Below are 16411 nucleotides of genomic sequence, written 5' to 3'. Positions count from 1 at the left end.
ACTATCTTTCTGATTGTGTCTTTTCTAGAATTTCAAATAGTTAGGATCATACGGCATGTAGTCTTTTCAGATTAGCTTCTTTTACTTAGTAATACGCATTGATGGTTCCTCCTTGTTTTTTCATGGCTTGATAGATCATTCCTTTTTAGGACTCAATAATATTCCACTGTATAGATGCACCACATTATTATCTATTCCTCCAATAAAGGGTATCTTAGTTGCTTTCTGGTTTTGGATATTATGAATAAGGCTACTATAAACATCTGTGTGCAGGTTTCTGTGTACATATAAGTTTTCAATTTATTTGGGTAAATACTAAGGAGAGCAATTGCTGGATCATAGGTTAAGAGTATGTTTAGTTTAGTTTATGTGTGGTAAAAAACACATAACATAAAATTTACCAACTTAACCATTCTTAAGTGTATGTATATATGTGTAAACATAGTCACATCATTGTGAAACAAATCTCCAGAAGTTTTTCTCTTTCTTTCTCTCTTTCTTTCTTTCTTTCTCTTTCTTTCTTTCTTTCTTTCTTTTTCTTTCTTTCCTTTCTCTCTCTTTCACTCTCTTTCTTTTATTTCTTTCTCTTTCTTCTTTTTTCTTTCTTTCTTTCCTCTCTTTCTTTCTTTCTTTCTGTCTCTTTCTTTCTTTCTTTCTTTCTTTTCTTCTCTTTCTTCTTTCTTCTTTCTTCTTCTCTCTCTCTTTTTATCTTTTCTTTTCTTTCGCTCTCTCTTCTTTTCTCTCTCGCTTTTTCTATTTCCCTCCTGACATTTGTCTCTTTTTATAGACAGGGTCTCTGTTACCCAGGCTGGAGTGCAGTGGCATCATCATAGCTCACTGCAGGCTCAAACTTCAGGACTCAAGTTATCTCCTGCCTCAGCCCCCAAGTAGCTGAGACTATAGGCATATGCCATCATGTCCAGCTAATTTTTAAAATTTTTTGTAGAGACAGGGTCCCACTATATTGCCTAGGCTGGTCTTGATCTCCTGGGTTCAAGCAATCCTCCTGCCTCAGCCTCCAGAATGCTGGGATTATAAGCGTGAGCTACTGCGCCCAGCCAGAAGTTTTTCATTTTGCAAACTTGAAACTCTATATCCATTAAACCAGCAGTCCCCATTGCTTTTGGCACAAGGGACTGGTTTTGTGGAAGACATTTTTTCCACAAACCCAGGGGTTGGGGGAGGATGGTTTTGGGATGATTCAAGCGTATTACATTTATTGTGTACTTTGTTTCTATTACTATTACATTATAGATTATGAGCCATTATACGGCTCACCACAATGTAGAATCAGTGGGAGTCCTGAGCTAGTTTTCCTGCAACTAGATGGTCCCATCTGGCGGTGATGGAAAATAGTGACAGATCATCAGCCATTAGATTCTCATAAGGAGCATGAAATCCAGATCCTCGCGTACACAGTTCATAATAGGGTTCCTATTGTGCTCCTATGAGAATCTAATGCAGCCACTGATTTGACAGAAGGTAGAGCTCAAGTGGTAATGAGAGTGATGGGGAGTGACTGCAAATACAGATGAAGCTTTCCTTGCTTGCTTGCCTGCCACTCACATCCTGCTATGTAGCCCACCTCCTACCAGGCCACAAGGTGTTGGGATCCCTGAATTAAATAACTCCCCTTCCCCTTCTCCAAGCCCCTGGCAACCACCATTCTACATTCTGTTTCTATGAATGTGACTACTTTAGATACCTCATATAAGTGGAATAATTCAATATTTGTCTTTTAAGAGTATGTTTAAGAAACTGCCAAACTGTCAAAGAGTCTGTACCATTTTGCATTCCCATCAGCAAAGAATGAGAATTATTGCTGCTTCACATCCTTACCAGCATTTGAAGTTGCCAGTGTTTTGGATTTTGACCATTCTAAATGGTGTGTGCGGTATCTCATTGAAGTTTTAATTTGCATTTCCCTAATGACATGTGATGTCTGGCATCTTTTCATATGCTTTCAAATAAGATTTGCCATATGTACACTTTCTTTTGTGAACCAGGCTGTTTGTTTTCTTATTGTTCAGCCTTTAAGAGTTCTTTGTATATTCTAGATAACAGTCATTTATCAGATATATATACATAACATATATATGTGATATATATATCTATATATGTGATCTATATATATCACATATATAGATATATTTTGTTGTTGTTGTTGTTTTGTTTTGTTTTTAAGAGACAGGGTCTCTCTCTGTTCCCCAGGCTGGAGTGCAGTGGCATGATCATGGCTCAGTGCAGCTTTGACCTCCTGGACTCAAGCAATCCTCTCACCTCAGCCACCTGAGAAGCTGGAACCACAGCCTAGATAATTTTTAAATTTTTTTGTCAAAACAGGGTCTCCCTATGTTGGCTAGGCTGGTCTCGAATTCCTGGCCTCAAGCAATCCTCCCACCTCAGCCTCCAAAATTCCTAGGATTATAGGTGTGAGCCACCACACCCAACCAGATATGCCTTCTGCTAATATTTTCTCCCAGTCTGTGACTTGTCTTCCCTGATTTATTTTTAATCATTCACTTTAAACTGAAAATATGCTTAGCACTGTATCTAATGAAAAAGTATTTCCAAATCCATATACACTTAAGAGAAAGCATTTAACTCTTAGAGTATGGCTGTTCTCTAGAGCTAAGAGACAGTCTTGCAGGTCTCACTGAAGTAGTCACACATAAAAACACACACACAAAAAGCAAACAAATGAAATATATGTTGGTTTACAATGATGAGTTTGGGAACCTCAGCCAGAGTCAAAATTTTAGAAATCTAGCTAGAATTTTTTTTTTTTAATGTAATGCTCAAGAGAAATTGAAGGAATCAATCTCATGGATCAGACAGGTCAAGACTTACCTCAGCAATACTGAAAATTTCAAGGGAGGATTCTAGTATGCTACTCAGTATTCTAGCAATTGCCCTCTTACCACTTACCCCACCTACCTTTCACATATACTCCCAATTTTCTTACCACTGTCTTAGGGATCATTCCTTTAGGGTCTAGAATCCATTCATCGAATTGCTCCTGCAGAGCCTGTTTCCGTGTGTTGGCCACCTTGACTTTGATTTTGTCTATGCTTTCTCTTTGTTTTCTATTCTGTTTAACATTCTCCTTCATCTTGGATACTCTGCAGGATGTAGATATAGAAAACATGTTGAGTTAATACCCTTGGATTTGATCCAGATTGGAACACAGGAATTCAGACTCTCTTTGAAAATGTTTGCCTGTCTTTTCTCCATAAAATCTTTCATTCAGGCCTGTAGTGAACGCTTCTTCCATAAGCACTTATTGAATTTGGCATTAATCATAGAGTACTTTCTACTATTTGACTTTTTATAGAAGTAGGCCTTATTTTACCCAACTAAATACTAGACTTAAGAAGTACTGGTAGGAATGTAAATTAGTACAACCATTGTTGAAAATGGTAGGGAGGTTCCTAAAAAAACTGAAAACAAAATCACTATATGATCCAGCAATCTCATGTCTGCATATTTACCAAAAAGATTTGAAATCAGTTTGTCAAAGAGATGGCTGCACTTCCATGTTCACTGTGGCACTATTCACAATAGCCAAGTGATAGAACCAACCTAAGTGTCCTCCAACAGACAAATGGATAGAGGAAATGTGGTTTACAAATACAATGCAGGGGCCAGGCACGGTGGCTCACGCCTGTAATCCCAGCACTTTGGGAGGCTGAGGTGGGCAGATCATGAGGTCAGGAGATCGAGACCATCCCGGCTAACATGGTGAAACCCCATCTCTACTAAAAATACAAAAAATAGCTAGGCGTGGTGGCACGCGTCTGTAGTCCCAGCTACTCAGGAGGCTGAGGCAGGAGAATGGCATGAACCCAGGAGGCGGAACTTGCAGTAAGCCGAGATTGTGCCAGCCTGGGTGACAGAACAAGACTCTGTCTCAAAAAAAAAAAAATAAATAATAAATAATAAATAAAATAAATAAAAATAATATTAATAAAAATAAATAACTACAATGAAATACTATACAGTCTTAAAAAAGAAGGAAATTCTGTCATTTCTGACAGCATGAATAGAATTGGAGAACATTATGCTAAGTGAAAAAAGACAGGCACAGAAAGACAAATACCACAAGTTCTCACGTAGTTGCGCAATATAAAACAAACAAGCGCATAGAAGCAGAGAGTAGAATGGTGGTTACAGAGGCTGGGAATAGGGGAAATGGAGAGATGATTGTCAAAGGGTATAAAATCTCATTTAGACAAGATGAATAAGTTTTATTGTACATTTCAAAATTGCTGAGAGTAAATTTCAAATGTTCTCACCACAAAAAGGATACGTATTTGAGGTGATAGAGATGCTAATTTGTTTGATTTCATTATTTCACATTGTATTCACAAATTATAACATCACTTTGACCTTGTAAATGTATGTATATGATTATAAGATATTGATTTACAACTTAAAAAACAGGAAGAAAAAACAGCTCTAGAAGCTGCTATATATACTGAAAAGACAAGGTTGGATGCAGCAAGGCCTTAGGGTAGTGAGCTTCTCTCTTCCTTGGACACAGAAATCATCTGAAGGAATTGATTTCAGGTGTTGGGAACAGGTCCCCAAATCTGGCCATAAACTGGCCCCAAAACTGGCCATAAGCAAAATCTCTGCAGCACTGTGACATGTTCATCATGGCCATGACACCCACGCTGAAGGTTGTGGGTTTACCGGAATGAGGGCAAGGAAACCTGGCCCACCCAGTGCAGAAAACCATTTAAGGCATTCCTAAGCCACAAACAATAGCATGAGTGATCTGTGCCTTAAGGACATGTTCCTGCTGCAGATAACTAGCCAGAGCCCATCCCTTTGTTTCCCATTTTAGTTAATCTATAATCTATAGAAACAATGTTTATCACTGACTTGCTGTCAATAAATATGTGGGTAAAACTCTGTTCCAGGCTCTCAGCTCTGAAGGCTGCCAGTCCCCTGATTTCCCACTCCACACTCTATATTTCTGTGTGTGTGTGTCTTCAATTCCTCTAGCGCCGCTGGGTTAGGGTCTCCATGACCGAGCTGGTCTCGGCAAATGGCGCCCATACATGGGGCTGGAACCCGGGTTGAAGGGTTGCTGGAGTGACAGTTGAAGAACATGGAACTAAGCTGGAGGACACCTGAGTATTCTTAAGCAATCCCCGTGGTGAGTAAGAAGGGGAGCTCCGAAGCATCAGGGTAACAATGGGACAAGTGTGGGCCCTGGTTCATTCCACCTTGGAACCTTTTCACACTGATGACGAGGAGGAAGGAAAGTATAAAGAAGTAACAGGGACGGGCGCAGTGGCTCACTCCTGTAATCCCAGCACTTTGGGAGGCCGAGGCAGGCGGATCACGAGGTCAGGAGATCGAGACCATCCTGGCTAACATGGTGAAACCCCGCCTCTACTAAAAATACAAAAAATTAGCTGGGCGTGGTGGCGGGCGCCTGTAGCCCCAGCTACTTGGGATGCTGAGGCAGGAGAATGGCATGAACCTGGGAGGCGGAGCTTGCAGTGAGCCGAGATCGCACCCCTGCACTCCAGCCTGGGAGACAGAGATTCCATCTCAAAAAAAAAAAAAAAGAGGTAACAGAAGAGGTGACAGAGCAGGTTTGTTGGCCAGCTAAAGCTAAAGCAGCAAAGGAGGGAGAGGTTTATTCCTATCCTTCTGCACCCCCTCATTATTGTGAAGAAAAAGAGTGGCCTGACCCTCCAGATGTTTCTTTTCTGGAGGACACTGGGCAAAAAGTAGTTGCCCCACTGACTGTTCGAGCAGTGGCTTGAGCGACCACTCTCAGTTCTATCCAGGCAGAAATTCAGCAGGCTAGAAGAGAGGGTGATTAGAGGCCTGGCAGTTCCCTGTTAGGATATACCCCCGAGATCAACAGGGAGGAGCTACATTTGAGCTTTTTCCTTTTTAATAACTCAAAGAATTTAAACCAGCTATTAATCAATATGGACCAGGTTCTCCTTTTGTAATGGGACTGTTAAAGAAGGTTGCTGTCTCCAGTCAGATGTTGCCAGTGGGGACAATAGGATTACTTTTAGGCAGGTCTAGTTTAAAATTTAAAAGGAGTGCAAGTACATACAGGAGTCATTGATTCAGATTACAATGGGGAAATTCAAATTGTTTTATCTACTTCTGTTCCCTGAAAAGCAGAGCCAGGAGAGCGTATAGCACAGCTCCTGATTGTGCCATATGTGGAAATGGGGAAAAATGAAATTAAATGAACAGGAGGATTTGGAAGCACAAATAAACAAGGCAAAGCAGCTTATTGGGTGAATCAAATTACTGATAAATGTCCTATAACTATTCAGGGAAAGAAATTTAAAGGTTTGGTAGATACGGGAGTGGACATTTCAATCATTTCTCTCCAGCACTGGCTGTCCACATGGTCAATTCAACCCACTCAATTTAACATAGTTGGAGTTGGTAAAGCCCCTGAAATATATCAAAGTAGTTATATTTTGCATTGTGAAGGGCCCAATGGACAACCTGGGACTATTCAATCAATTATAACTTCTGTACCTCTAAATTTATGGGGGAGAGATTTATTACAACAATAGGGAGCACAAGTTCTAATTCCAGAGCAATTATACAGCCCTCAAAGTCAACATACAGTGTATGAAATGGGGTATGTCCCTGGTGTAGAACTAGGAAAAAATTTGCAAGGTTTGAAGGAACTGCTTCAAGCGGAAAGACAAAGTTCCCACCAAGGTTTAGGATATCATTTTTTTGTGGCGGCCATTGTTAAGCCTCCAGAACCTATACCTTTAAAATGGTTAACAGATAAGCCAATTTGGATGGAACAATGGCCACTAAGTAAAGAGAAACTGGAGGCTTTGGAGGACTTAGTTACTGAACAATTAGAAAAAGGACACACAGCTCCAACATTTTCCCCTTGGAATTCTCCAGTTTTCATAATTAAGAAAAAATCAGGTAAATAGAGAATGTTGATTGACTTAAGAGCCATTAATTCAGTTACACAACCTATGGGGACATTGCAGCCAGGACTGCCTTCTTCTGCTATGATTCCAAAACATAGGCCTTTAATAGTCATAGATTTAAAAGACTGTTTCTTTACTATCCCCTTAGCTGAGCCAGACTGTGAACAGTTTGCATTTATAATTCCTGTGGTAAACAACCTGCAGTCTGCTAAGCGTTTTCACTGGAAAGTGTTGCCACAAGGCATGTTGAACAGTCCAACAATTTGCCAAACGTATGTAGGGCAAGCAATTGAACCTACTCATAAAAAATTTTCACAGTGTTACATTATTCATTATATGGACGATATACTTTGTGCTGCCCCTACTCAAGAAATATTACTCCAATGTTATGATCACTTGGAAAACTTGATTTCTCGTGCCAGTTTAATTATAGCTCCTAACAAAATTCAGACTTACTCCTACTTGGGGACCTTAGTAAATGACACTACAATAGTGTCACAGAAAGTAACCACATGTAGGGATCAATTGAAAACATTAAATAACTTTCAAAAATTACTAGGGGACATTAATTGGATACGACTGCTCTAGGCATTCCCACTTATGCCATAAGTAATCTATTTTCTATCCTTAGAGGAGATCCTAGTCTCACTAGCCCTTGGCAATTAACAAAGAAGACTGAGGCAGAGTTACAGCTGATTGAAAAGCTGTAATAAAAAGCAAGTCCATAAGGCCCAAATAAATAGAATAGATTCAGAGAAGACTCTAGATTTGCTAATTTTTTCAACTCAGCATTCACCTGCTGGTGTTATGGTTCAAGAGCAAGATCTTATAGAGTGGCTTTTTCTTCCACATACTGATTCACGGACTCTAACTCCTTATTTGGATCAAATCGCTACTATGATAGGAAACGGGAGAACTCGGATTGTTAAATTACATGGATATGATCCTGGGAAAGTTATTGTCCCTCTCACGAAGGCACAAATACAGCAAATACAGTAAGCTTTTATAAATAGTGTCTTACTTGTCAAATCCATTTAGCTGAATTTGTGAGTATTCTTGATAACCATTTTCCTAACACAAATTGTTTCAATTTTTGAAATTAACTAATTGGATTCTCCCTAAAATAACCAAATTTAAGCCAATTGAAGATGCTGAGAATGTTTTTACAGATGGGTCTAGTAATGGTAAAGCTTCTTATTCTGGGTCGAAAGGTAAAGTTTTCCAGACTCCCTATACTTCAGCTCAAAAAGCGGAGCTTGTAGCTGTAATTGAGGTATTGACTGCTTTTAATATGCCTATTAATGTGATTTCTGATTCTTCATACATGGTTCTTTCCACACAATTAATTGAAAATGCTCAGTTACAATTTCATACAGATGAACAACTGATGACTTTATCTACCCAATTGCAAGCAGCAGTTAGGATTTGAATGCACCCTTTTTACATCACTCACATTAGGGCTTATACACCTCTTCCAGGACCTTTAACTGCAGGGAATCAAATGGCTGATCAACTAGTTGTTAATGCAATATCTAATGCTAGACACTTTCACAATTTAACCCATGTTAATGCCTTTGGTCTCAAACACAGATACTGCATTACCTGGAAAGAAGCTAAAGCTATTATCCAGCGATGCCCAACTTGCCAAATGGTGCATTCCTCATCTTTTACAGGAGGAGTTAATCCTCAAGGATTGGAACCTAACTCTCTTGGCAAATGGATGTCACACATGTTCCCTCGTTTGGGAGACTAGCTTATGTACATGTATGTGTGGACACCTTTTCTCACTCCTCTGGGCTACATTCCAATCAGGAGAGTCTTCTGCCTGTGTTAAACATCACCTTTTGCAGTGTTTTGCAGTATGGGCATTCCAGCTTCTATTAAAACAGATAATGCCCCAGTACATACTAGTCAAGCTCTAGCTACATTTTTCTCTATATGGAATATTAAACACATTACTGGTATCCCATATAATTCTCAAGGACAAGCCATAGTGGAAAGAATGAATCTCTCCCTGAAGGGGAAAATAGGGACTATGGGACACCACAGATGCAATTGAATCTAGCATTATTGACTTTAAATTTTCTTAGCCTACCTAAAGGCCAGATGCTATCAGCAACTGAACAGCATCTACAGAAACCAGCTGCAAAGACAGAAGCAGAACAACTGGTTTGGTGGAGAGATCCGATAACAAAAAGTTGGAAAATAGGTAAAATAATAACTTGGGGTAGAGGTTATGCTTGTGTTTCTCCAGGACCTAATCAATAGCCAATTTGGGTGCCATCAAGACATCTAAAGCCTTACTATGAGCCAGATGCCCAGAAAGAGGTTTTGGGAAGATCCCAAAGACCCACCGGTTGCAGACATGTCAAGACTGACACTGAGGAGGACCCTAACTGTCAAAAGCAACACCCGTCAAACACAACCACCTACCTGGGGACAGATCAAGAAGCTGCCACAGATGGCAGAAGAAAACCTGAGGAAAGCAGGATAACCAGTCACAATGAGTAATTTAATGATAGCTATGATAGTGGTGATCACCATTGCCATGAGTATTCCTTCAACAAGGGCTGATGCAGAGAACAATTATACTTATTGGGCATATTTATCAATCTTGGCTGGCAATAATGCCTGGACGTAATCACTCTATGGCACAGTTACACATGCTTTCTGGTCTCAGTATTTACCATAATGAATCTGCTCCTATAATTGAGGCATGCCACCCTCAAAAACCTATTTGTAAACAGAATTGGACCTGGCCAGAGATAATGAATGTACTTGTTTGGGAAGATTGCATTGCAGAACAGGCAGAGGTACTGCGCAACAATTTGTATGGAATCATTATTGATTGGTCCCCTAAGGGGATGTTTAGCTTGAATTGCACCTCTCAGTTTGCGTGCCATGGCCACACTATGTTCAGCTGGTCTAAACAAAATGGTCAGACTGTAGAAATGGTAAGAAATATGGCAAGAGTTCCTATTATCTGGAAACATGGCCATATAGTGGCACCTCAACCTCAAATGATATGGCCCGTTATAGGAGCTAAACATAAGGACTTGTGGAAACTATTAATGGCTCTTAATAAGATCAAAATTTGGGAAAGAATAAAAACCATCTAGAAGGACACTCTACAAACTTGTCTTTGGATATTGCAAAATTAAAATAACAAATATTTAAAGTATTCCAGGCACACCTGATCTTAATGCCAGGAACTGGAGTGCATGAAGGAGCTACAGATGGATTAGCAGCTATTAACCCATTAAGATGGACAAAAACACTTGGAAGCTCTGTGATTTCAATGATGATTGTGCTTTTAATCTGTTGTCTTTGTATAGTCTGCAGATGCAGATTCTGACTCCTGCAAGAAGTAAGTAGCTCACTGTGATAAAGCTGTCTTTGCTTTTATCGTCTTACAAAAACAAGAATGGGGAATATGTTGGGAACAGGACCCCCAAACTGGCCATAAACAAAATCTCTGCAGCATTGTGACATGTTCGTGATGGCCATGACGCCCACGTTGAAGGTTGTGGGTTTACCAGAATGAGGGCAAGGAATACCTGGCCCACCCAGGTCGGAAAACCACCTAAGGCGTTCCTAAGCCACAAACAATAGCATGAGTGATCTGTGCCTTAAGGACATGCTCCTGCTGCAGATAACTAGCCACAGCCCACCCCTTTGTTTCGGCCCATCCCTTTATTTTCCACTTTAGTTAACCTATAATCTATAGAAACAATGCTTATCATTGGCTTGCTGTCAATAAATATGTGGGTAAAACTCTGTTCAAGGCTCTCAGCTCTGAAGACTGTCAGCCCCCTGATTTCCCACTCCACATTTTATATTTCTGGGTGTGTGTCTTTAATTCCTCTGGTGCCACTGGGTTAGGGTCTCCACGACCCAGCTGGTCTTGGCATTCCTGTCTAGGGTGGAAGCCTAGAAGATGCATTCAGGTCATTCTGATGCCTTGGATCAAACTTCTGAGAAATCTCTCTAGGAGTATATCTCGGCTAATTGCCTTTATCTAGCCAAAGCCACATGCTTTGCCAGCCACTGCTGAAGTCCGGAGCATAAGAGTTACCCTTGCAGCCAGAACTGCATCACCCAAGTTGAGAATGGGGGAAAACTGTGCTTTTAATTGTACCTATGTGCATCACTCCTATTAGCACTCCAAAAACCCCAAACTGGTTTTGATTGAAATCAAATAGAATGGCTCAGAATAATAAAAATAGTTGCTGGTTTCAAGTACAGTTTTTTCCCAACAATGTTGGAGGCAAGTCTTCATCTTTCAGAGAAGAAAGACTAAGACAATCCGACATATTTTAAAATGCAAAAAGATTTTCAGTGGGAACTGGTAAATTGGATACATCTGATAACCCAAAGAAACTACTAAAATCTAAGTCATTACCTTATGCCTACATAAAGCCTTCAAAATTCTCTAGAAAAACAAGTGTTCAAAAATGAAATTTGAAGTTTGAAAATAAAAGCAGACAGGCAGTTTAATAGTACAGAAGGAGCTGGGTCTGAACTGCTGGAAGATTAGTATTATGTTTTTATTTATTTATTTATTGTTTTGAGGCAGAGTTTTGCTCTTGTTGCCCAGGCTGGAGTGCAGTGGCACAATCTTGACTCACTGCAACCTCTGCCTTCTGGTTTCAAGCAATTCTCCTGCCTCAGCCTCCCAAGTAGCTGGGATTATAGGTGCCCACCACCACACCTGGCTAATTTTTTATATTTTTAGTAGAGACAGAGTTTCACTATGTTGGCCAGGCTGGTCTCGAACTCCTGACCTCATGATCTGCCCACCTTGGCCTCCCAAAGTGCTGGGATTACAGGTGTGAGCCACCGCACCTGGGCTTAATAAGTATTTTAAAGGAGTGCTAAGTTTCTCCGATGCAATTACTAACCAACCCCCGCTCAGCTCTCAGAACTCCCAGTCCCTTCTTCTGCTTGTCTCCCCTTCTGCTATTTATCTGTTTCATCCTCTGCTCCTTTTTTCTTTCCCCCTCATCTCTAGCTAGGATTCTTCTCAATTTCTGTCTTCATTCCTCTGTGGCTCTGTCTTCTGTAGCTGTGTTTTTCACCCAGCTCTTTTAACTTAGTCATTCATGCACTCACTCACTAAGTCACTCACTCATTCATTACGTAAGTATTTATTGGGCACCTACTATGGATTCTGCCATTATAAAGCTTAGGGTCCAATGGCAGAACAGATAAGTAAATTATATTTTAGGGTAAGTACTGAGTGTCTCCAGATTCTCATGTGACACAAAAATGAATTCACAAAATTGGTTTTCTGTCATTTTCCCATGTGCTTGAAATATTTTTCTCCCTCTCTTTGCCTGACTAGATCCTCCACATGCTTTAGGTCTCACCTCAGACATCATTTCCTCCGGTTTATTGATGTCCATAACTAGACACAAAATATAGTTTTGTGCTTCTGGGCCCTTGTACATGAGACTCAAAATATAATCCAAATGGATTTTAAATTGATTGTGTCACCCATTTAGGGAATTAATAAAATTTGTCTTCTGTAGTCTGCATTATCTCATGAAGATGTTTACATTAATCCAGAGAATTCTAAAGGTCCAAAACTCTTAATTTGGGCAGTACAGGGCAGACATAACCTATAAGCAGATTCATTCTAAGTATAAGCAGACTGGAAGGGAAGAAAAACTGCATTATGTAAAATTGCAAAAATAGTCATCAATTCTTCCCATTCCTGTATGCAAGTCTCTATGAATGCAACATAACTTTGCAGCTCCTCCCATGAAGAAGTGGAGTCTCTTCCTGTACTCCTTGTGTCTGCCTCTGGCCATGTGACATGCTTTGGCCAATGGGTCATTAGAAAACAGAATGTAAGCAGAAAGTTGAAAAGTACTTGAACACTGGGGCTTGCCCTCTTTTATTGAACTTGGGAGCCCTTCCACTACAATACCATCAAAGAAATGAGCAAGGGCTTGCCTGCTGGATGATGATCCAGTTACTTCCATTACTTTTGCAAAGAGTCTGCCAACCACTACAAAAGTAATTGAGGTCATCACTTTTGGTTGTTATTCTGAAAGTAAAGGGATATCATTGAAAGATTTCATCTTACTCCATTGCATGAGTGAGTCCAATTGATACCATGTGGAATAGAGATGAGCCATGAGCCCAGCCCAAAGTTACCAATCTACAAAATCATGAGCAAATAAATGCTATTGCTTTAAGCCATGAAGTTTTGGAGTATTTTGTTATGCAGCAAAAGTTAACTAATAAAACAGTTTTCCCACATGAATGAGTGTTTCGAGATCTTTTAAAGAAAAGCATAATACCAACCTGATTAAAGAGCAGAAGCAAAAATGCTTCCCCACCTAGTTATGACAATCCAAATTCTAACCATCAATTCAAGCTGTATAGGGAAATCTTCTATTTACAGAAATATTTGCCTAGATTATATCAAAAGTGAAAGTTGTATTACATCAAAATTGGTTCTAATCAGCTTAAGTGGATAACTGACCATGAACTTTGAGTGACCTCAGTATACCAGATCATTGCTACACCTAACTGAAGACTCTTTCTTGACCACTAAAAACTGGGACTTGTTTTAATCAATCATGTACAGACCTATGGACTCACTCTGTCCTATACAATGTGGTAAGTTTTTAGTTCTTATAAGTATAGCTATTATAAAACAATTAAAAGCCCCTGAATTTCCCCCTTCCACAAACCATTCAGTGAAGTCTTCACTGGTATATATTCCTTTGCCTGGCAAGTTAATAAACTCAGTGTTTGTTTGTTTGTTTGAAGGTGTTTTTAAGCTCTGGTGGTCTTAGTTTCACAAAGCGAAACTGAATTTCTTTCTTTCTTTTTTTTTTTTTTTTGAGATGGAGTCTCGCTCTGTTGCCTAGGCTGGAGTGCAGTGGCACTCGGCTCACTGCAACCTCCACCTCCCAGGCTCAAGCGATTCTTCTGCCTCAGCCTAATTGTTAAATACTTTTTTAACAATGTTTAAATTGTCCTCCCAACATGCTGGAATTACAGGTGTGAGTCACTGCACCTGGCAAGGATATATTCTAAGGACGAAAAAGCTGCAAATTAATGTAAAGCCTTGTTTAATATTTTTATTAGTAGTAAACTTGTTGGTATTATTTTGAAGCTTTTTTTTTTTTTTTTTTTTTTTAGACAGAGTTTCACTTTGTCACCCAGGCTACAGTGCAGTGGTGTAATCTCTGCTCACTGCAACCTCTGCCTTCCGGGTTCAAGCAATTCTCCTGCCTCAGCCTCCTGAGTAGCTGGGATTACAGGCACACGCCACCACACCCAGTTAATTTTTGTATTTTTAGTAAGATGGGGTTTCACCATGTTGGCCAGGGTGGTCTCGAACTGCTGACCTCAGGTGGTCCACCCATCTTGGCCTCCCAAAGTGCTGGGATTACAGGCTTGAGCCACCACGCTGGGCTATTTTGAAGTTTTTATGTAAACTGCAGGATAAAACATATCAGTAATTATGTCAATATCATTAGGAACCAAGATTTTTTGTGTAAGATAGAAGGAAATACAGGCTGGGCATAATGGCTCACTCCTGTAATCCCAGCACTTTGGGAGGCAGAGGCGGGTGGATCACGAGGTCAGGAGTTCAAGACCAGCCTGGCCAAGATGGTGAAACACTGTCTCTATGAAAAATACAAAAATTAGCTGGGTTTAGTGGTGGGCACCTGTAATCCCAGCTACTCAGGAGGCTGAGGCAGAGAATTGCTTGAACCCAGGAGGCAGAGGTTGCAGTGAGCTGAGATCGTGCCACTGCACTCTAGCCTGGGTGACAGGTGACAGAGTGAGACTCTGTCTCAAAAAAAAAAAAAAGGAAAAATAAAATGCAAATATCAAAGAAATTAGATAAAGACCCTGAAACATTATATTTAATATGCCACTGTCAATATTAACTCATTTTTAAAATTATATATTTCTTTTCTCAGCACAGCGAATTTTAATGTTTCCCTTTTCCAGGAGGAGAGGTTGCCCTATCCACTTTTGAAGACACCCCAAAGATTGTCTGGCAGTTTGGTGCAGAAAGGATTTGGCCCAATCTTGTGCTGGCTAGGATACAGAAAGGCACGTAAAGTTTGTGGCTCAAAGTCCACTGGGCTGGGGTGGGGCAGAATGTGCACAGGGAAGTGGTCTGGGAGAGACTTGTAGGAGTGTGGGCTTGGGTTCCTATGACAGAGGTAGTTGGTGCTGGTGGACCAAGGCTGGGGTGGCCAAGGGGAGCCTGAGCCCTCTGGCTGGGAAGACGCTCCTGCAGTGGCCCCTGTCTAGGGGAGCTAGTTCACCAGCTCACTGCTTTCAAACCACAGCTGGATCTCTTTCTGACCCCTTACCCTGAATAGCTGGTGTGAATGATATTCCTGCTGATGTGGATGTCGCTGAAGTCTCCGCATATGGTCACAGAGTCAGCCTCAGCCCTGTCAGTGTATCCTATCATGGCCCTCGAGCCATGGATCACATTGTACCCTTCCCAGACCATGGCCATCAACAGGCCTGAAGCTCACATAGCTAAGGAGGGCTGGGTAGAAGGGCTTCCTTCGCAGGTCCCGGTAGTGTTCAGCAAGGACGCTTTCCGGCCAGCCGCAGGATCTTCATCCCTACCAGCTTGAATCCCTGCCTCCAAAACGCTGGATCACATCCCTAACAGACCGCCACAAGACCCCATCTGGCTTCAATGAGACCAGGGTCCACTCCTGGATCAAGAAGTGGGCAAGGGATATGAACAGACATTTCTCAAAAGAAGACATGCGTACAGCCAACAGACACATGAAAAAATGCTCGTCATCACTGGCCATCAGAGAAATGCAAATCAAATCCACAATGAGATACCATCTCACACCAGTGAGAATGGCAATCATTAAAAAGTCAGGAAACAACAGGTGCTGGAGAGCATGTGGAGAAATAGGAACACTATTACACTGTTGGTGGGATTGTAAACTAGTTCAACCATACAGAAAACAGTATGGCGATTCCTCAAGGATCTAGAAGTAGAAGTACCATATGACCCAGCCATCCCATTACTGGATATATACCCAAAGGATTATAAATCATGCTGCTATAATGACATATGCACACATATGTTCATTGCGGCACTATTCACAATAGCAAAGACTTGGAATCAACCCAAATGTCCATCTGTGACAGACTGGATTAAGAAAATGTGGCACATATACACCATGGAATACTATGCAGCCATAAAAAAGGATGAGTTTGTGTCCTTTGTAGGGACATGGATGCAGCTGGAAACCATCATTCTCGGCAAAATATCGCAAGAACAGAAAACCAAACACCACATGTTCTCACTCATAGGTGGGAACTGAACAATGAGATCACTTGGACTCAGGAAGGGGAACATCACACACCGGGGCCTATTATGGGGAGGGGGGAGGTGGGAGGGGGGAGGGATGGCATTGGGAGTTATACCTGATGTAAATGACGAGTTCATG

At 40.9% G+C, this 16411-nt stretch overlaps 1 protein-coding gene across 1 annotated transcript in view; it reads right to left on the bottom strand.

Annotated features, from left to right (window-relative positions):
* The window catches only part of EFCAB5 (EF-hand calcium binding domain 5), a 173868-nt gene that overhangs the window by 120736 nt on the left and 36721 nt on the right, over positions 1 to 16411 (bottom strand). The window contains exon 5 of the mRNA XM_010367959.2: positions 2966 to 3122. Within this exon, the coding sequence (XP_010366261.1) occupies positions 2966 to 3122 (157 nt within the window). The remainder of the gene's footprint in view (positions 1 to 2965; positions 3123 to 16411) is intronic.

Source organism: Rhinopithecus roxellana, chromosome 19, assembly GCF_007565055.1.
Source record: "Rhinopithecus roxellana isolate Shanxi Qingling chromosome 19, ASM756505v1, whole genome shotgun sequence".
NCBI lineage: Eukaryota > Metazoa > Chordata > Mammalia > Primates > Cercopithecidae > Rhinopithecus > Rhinopithecus roxellana.
The sequence above is the reverse complement of the archived record's forward strand: the minus strand, read 5'-3'. Positions and strand labels throughout refer to the sequence as shown.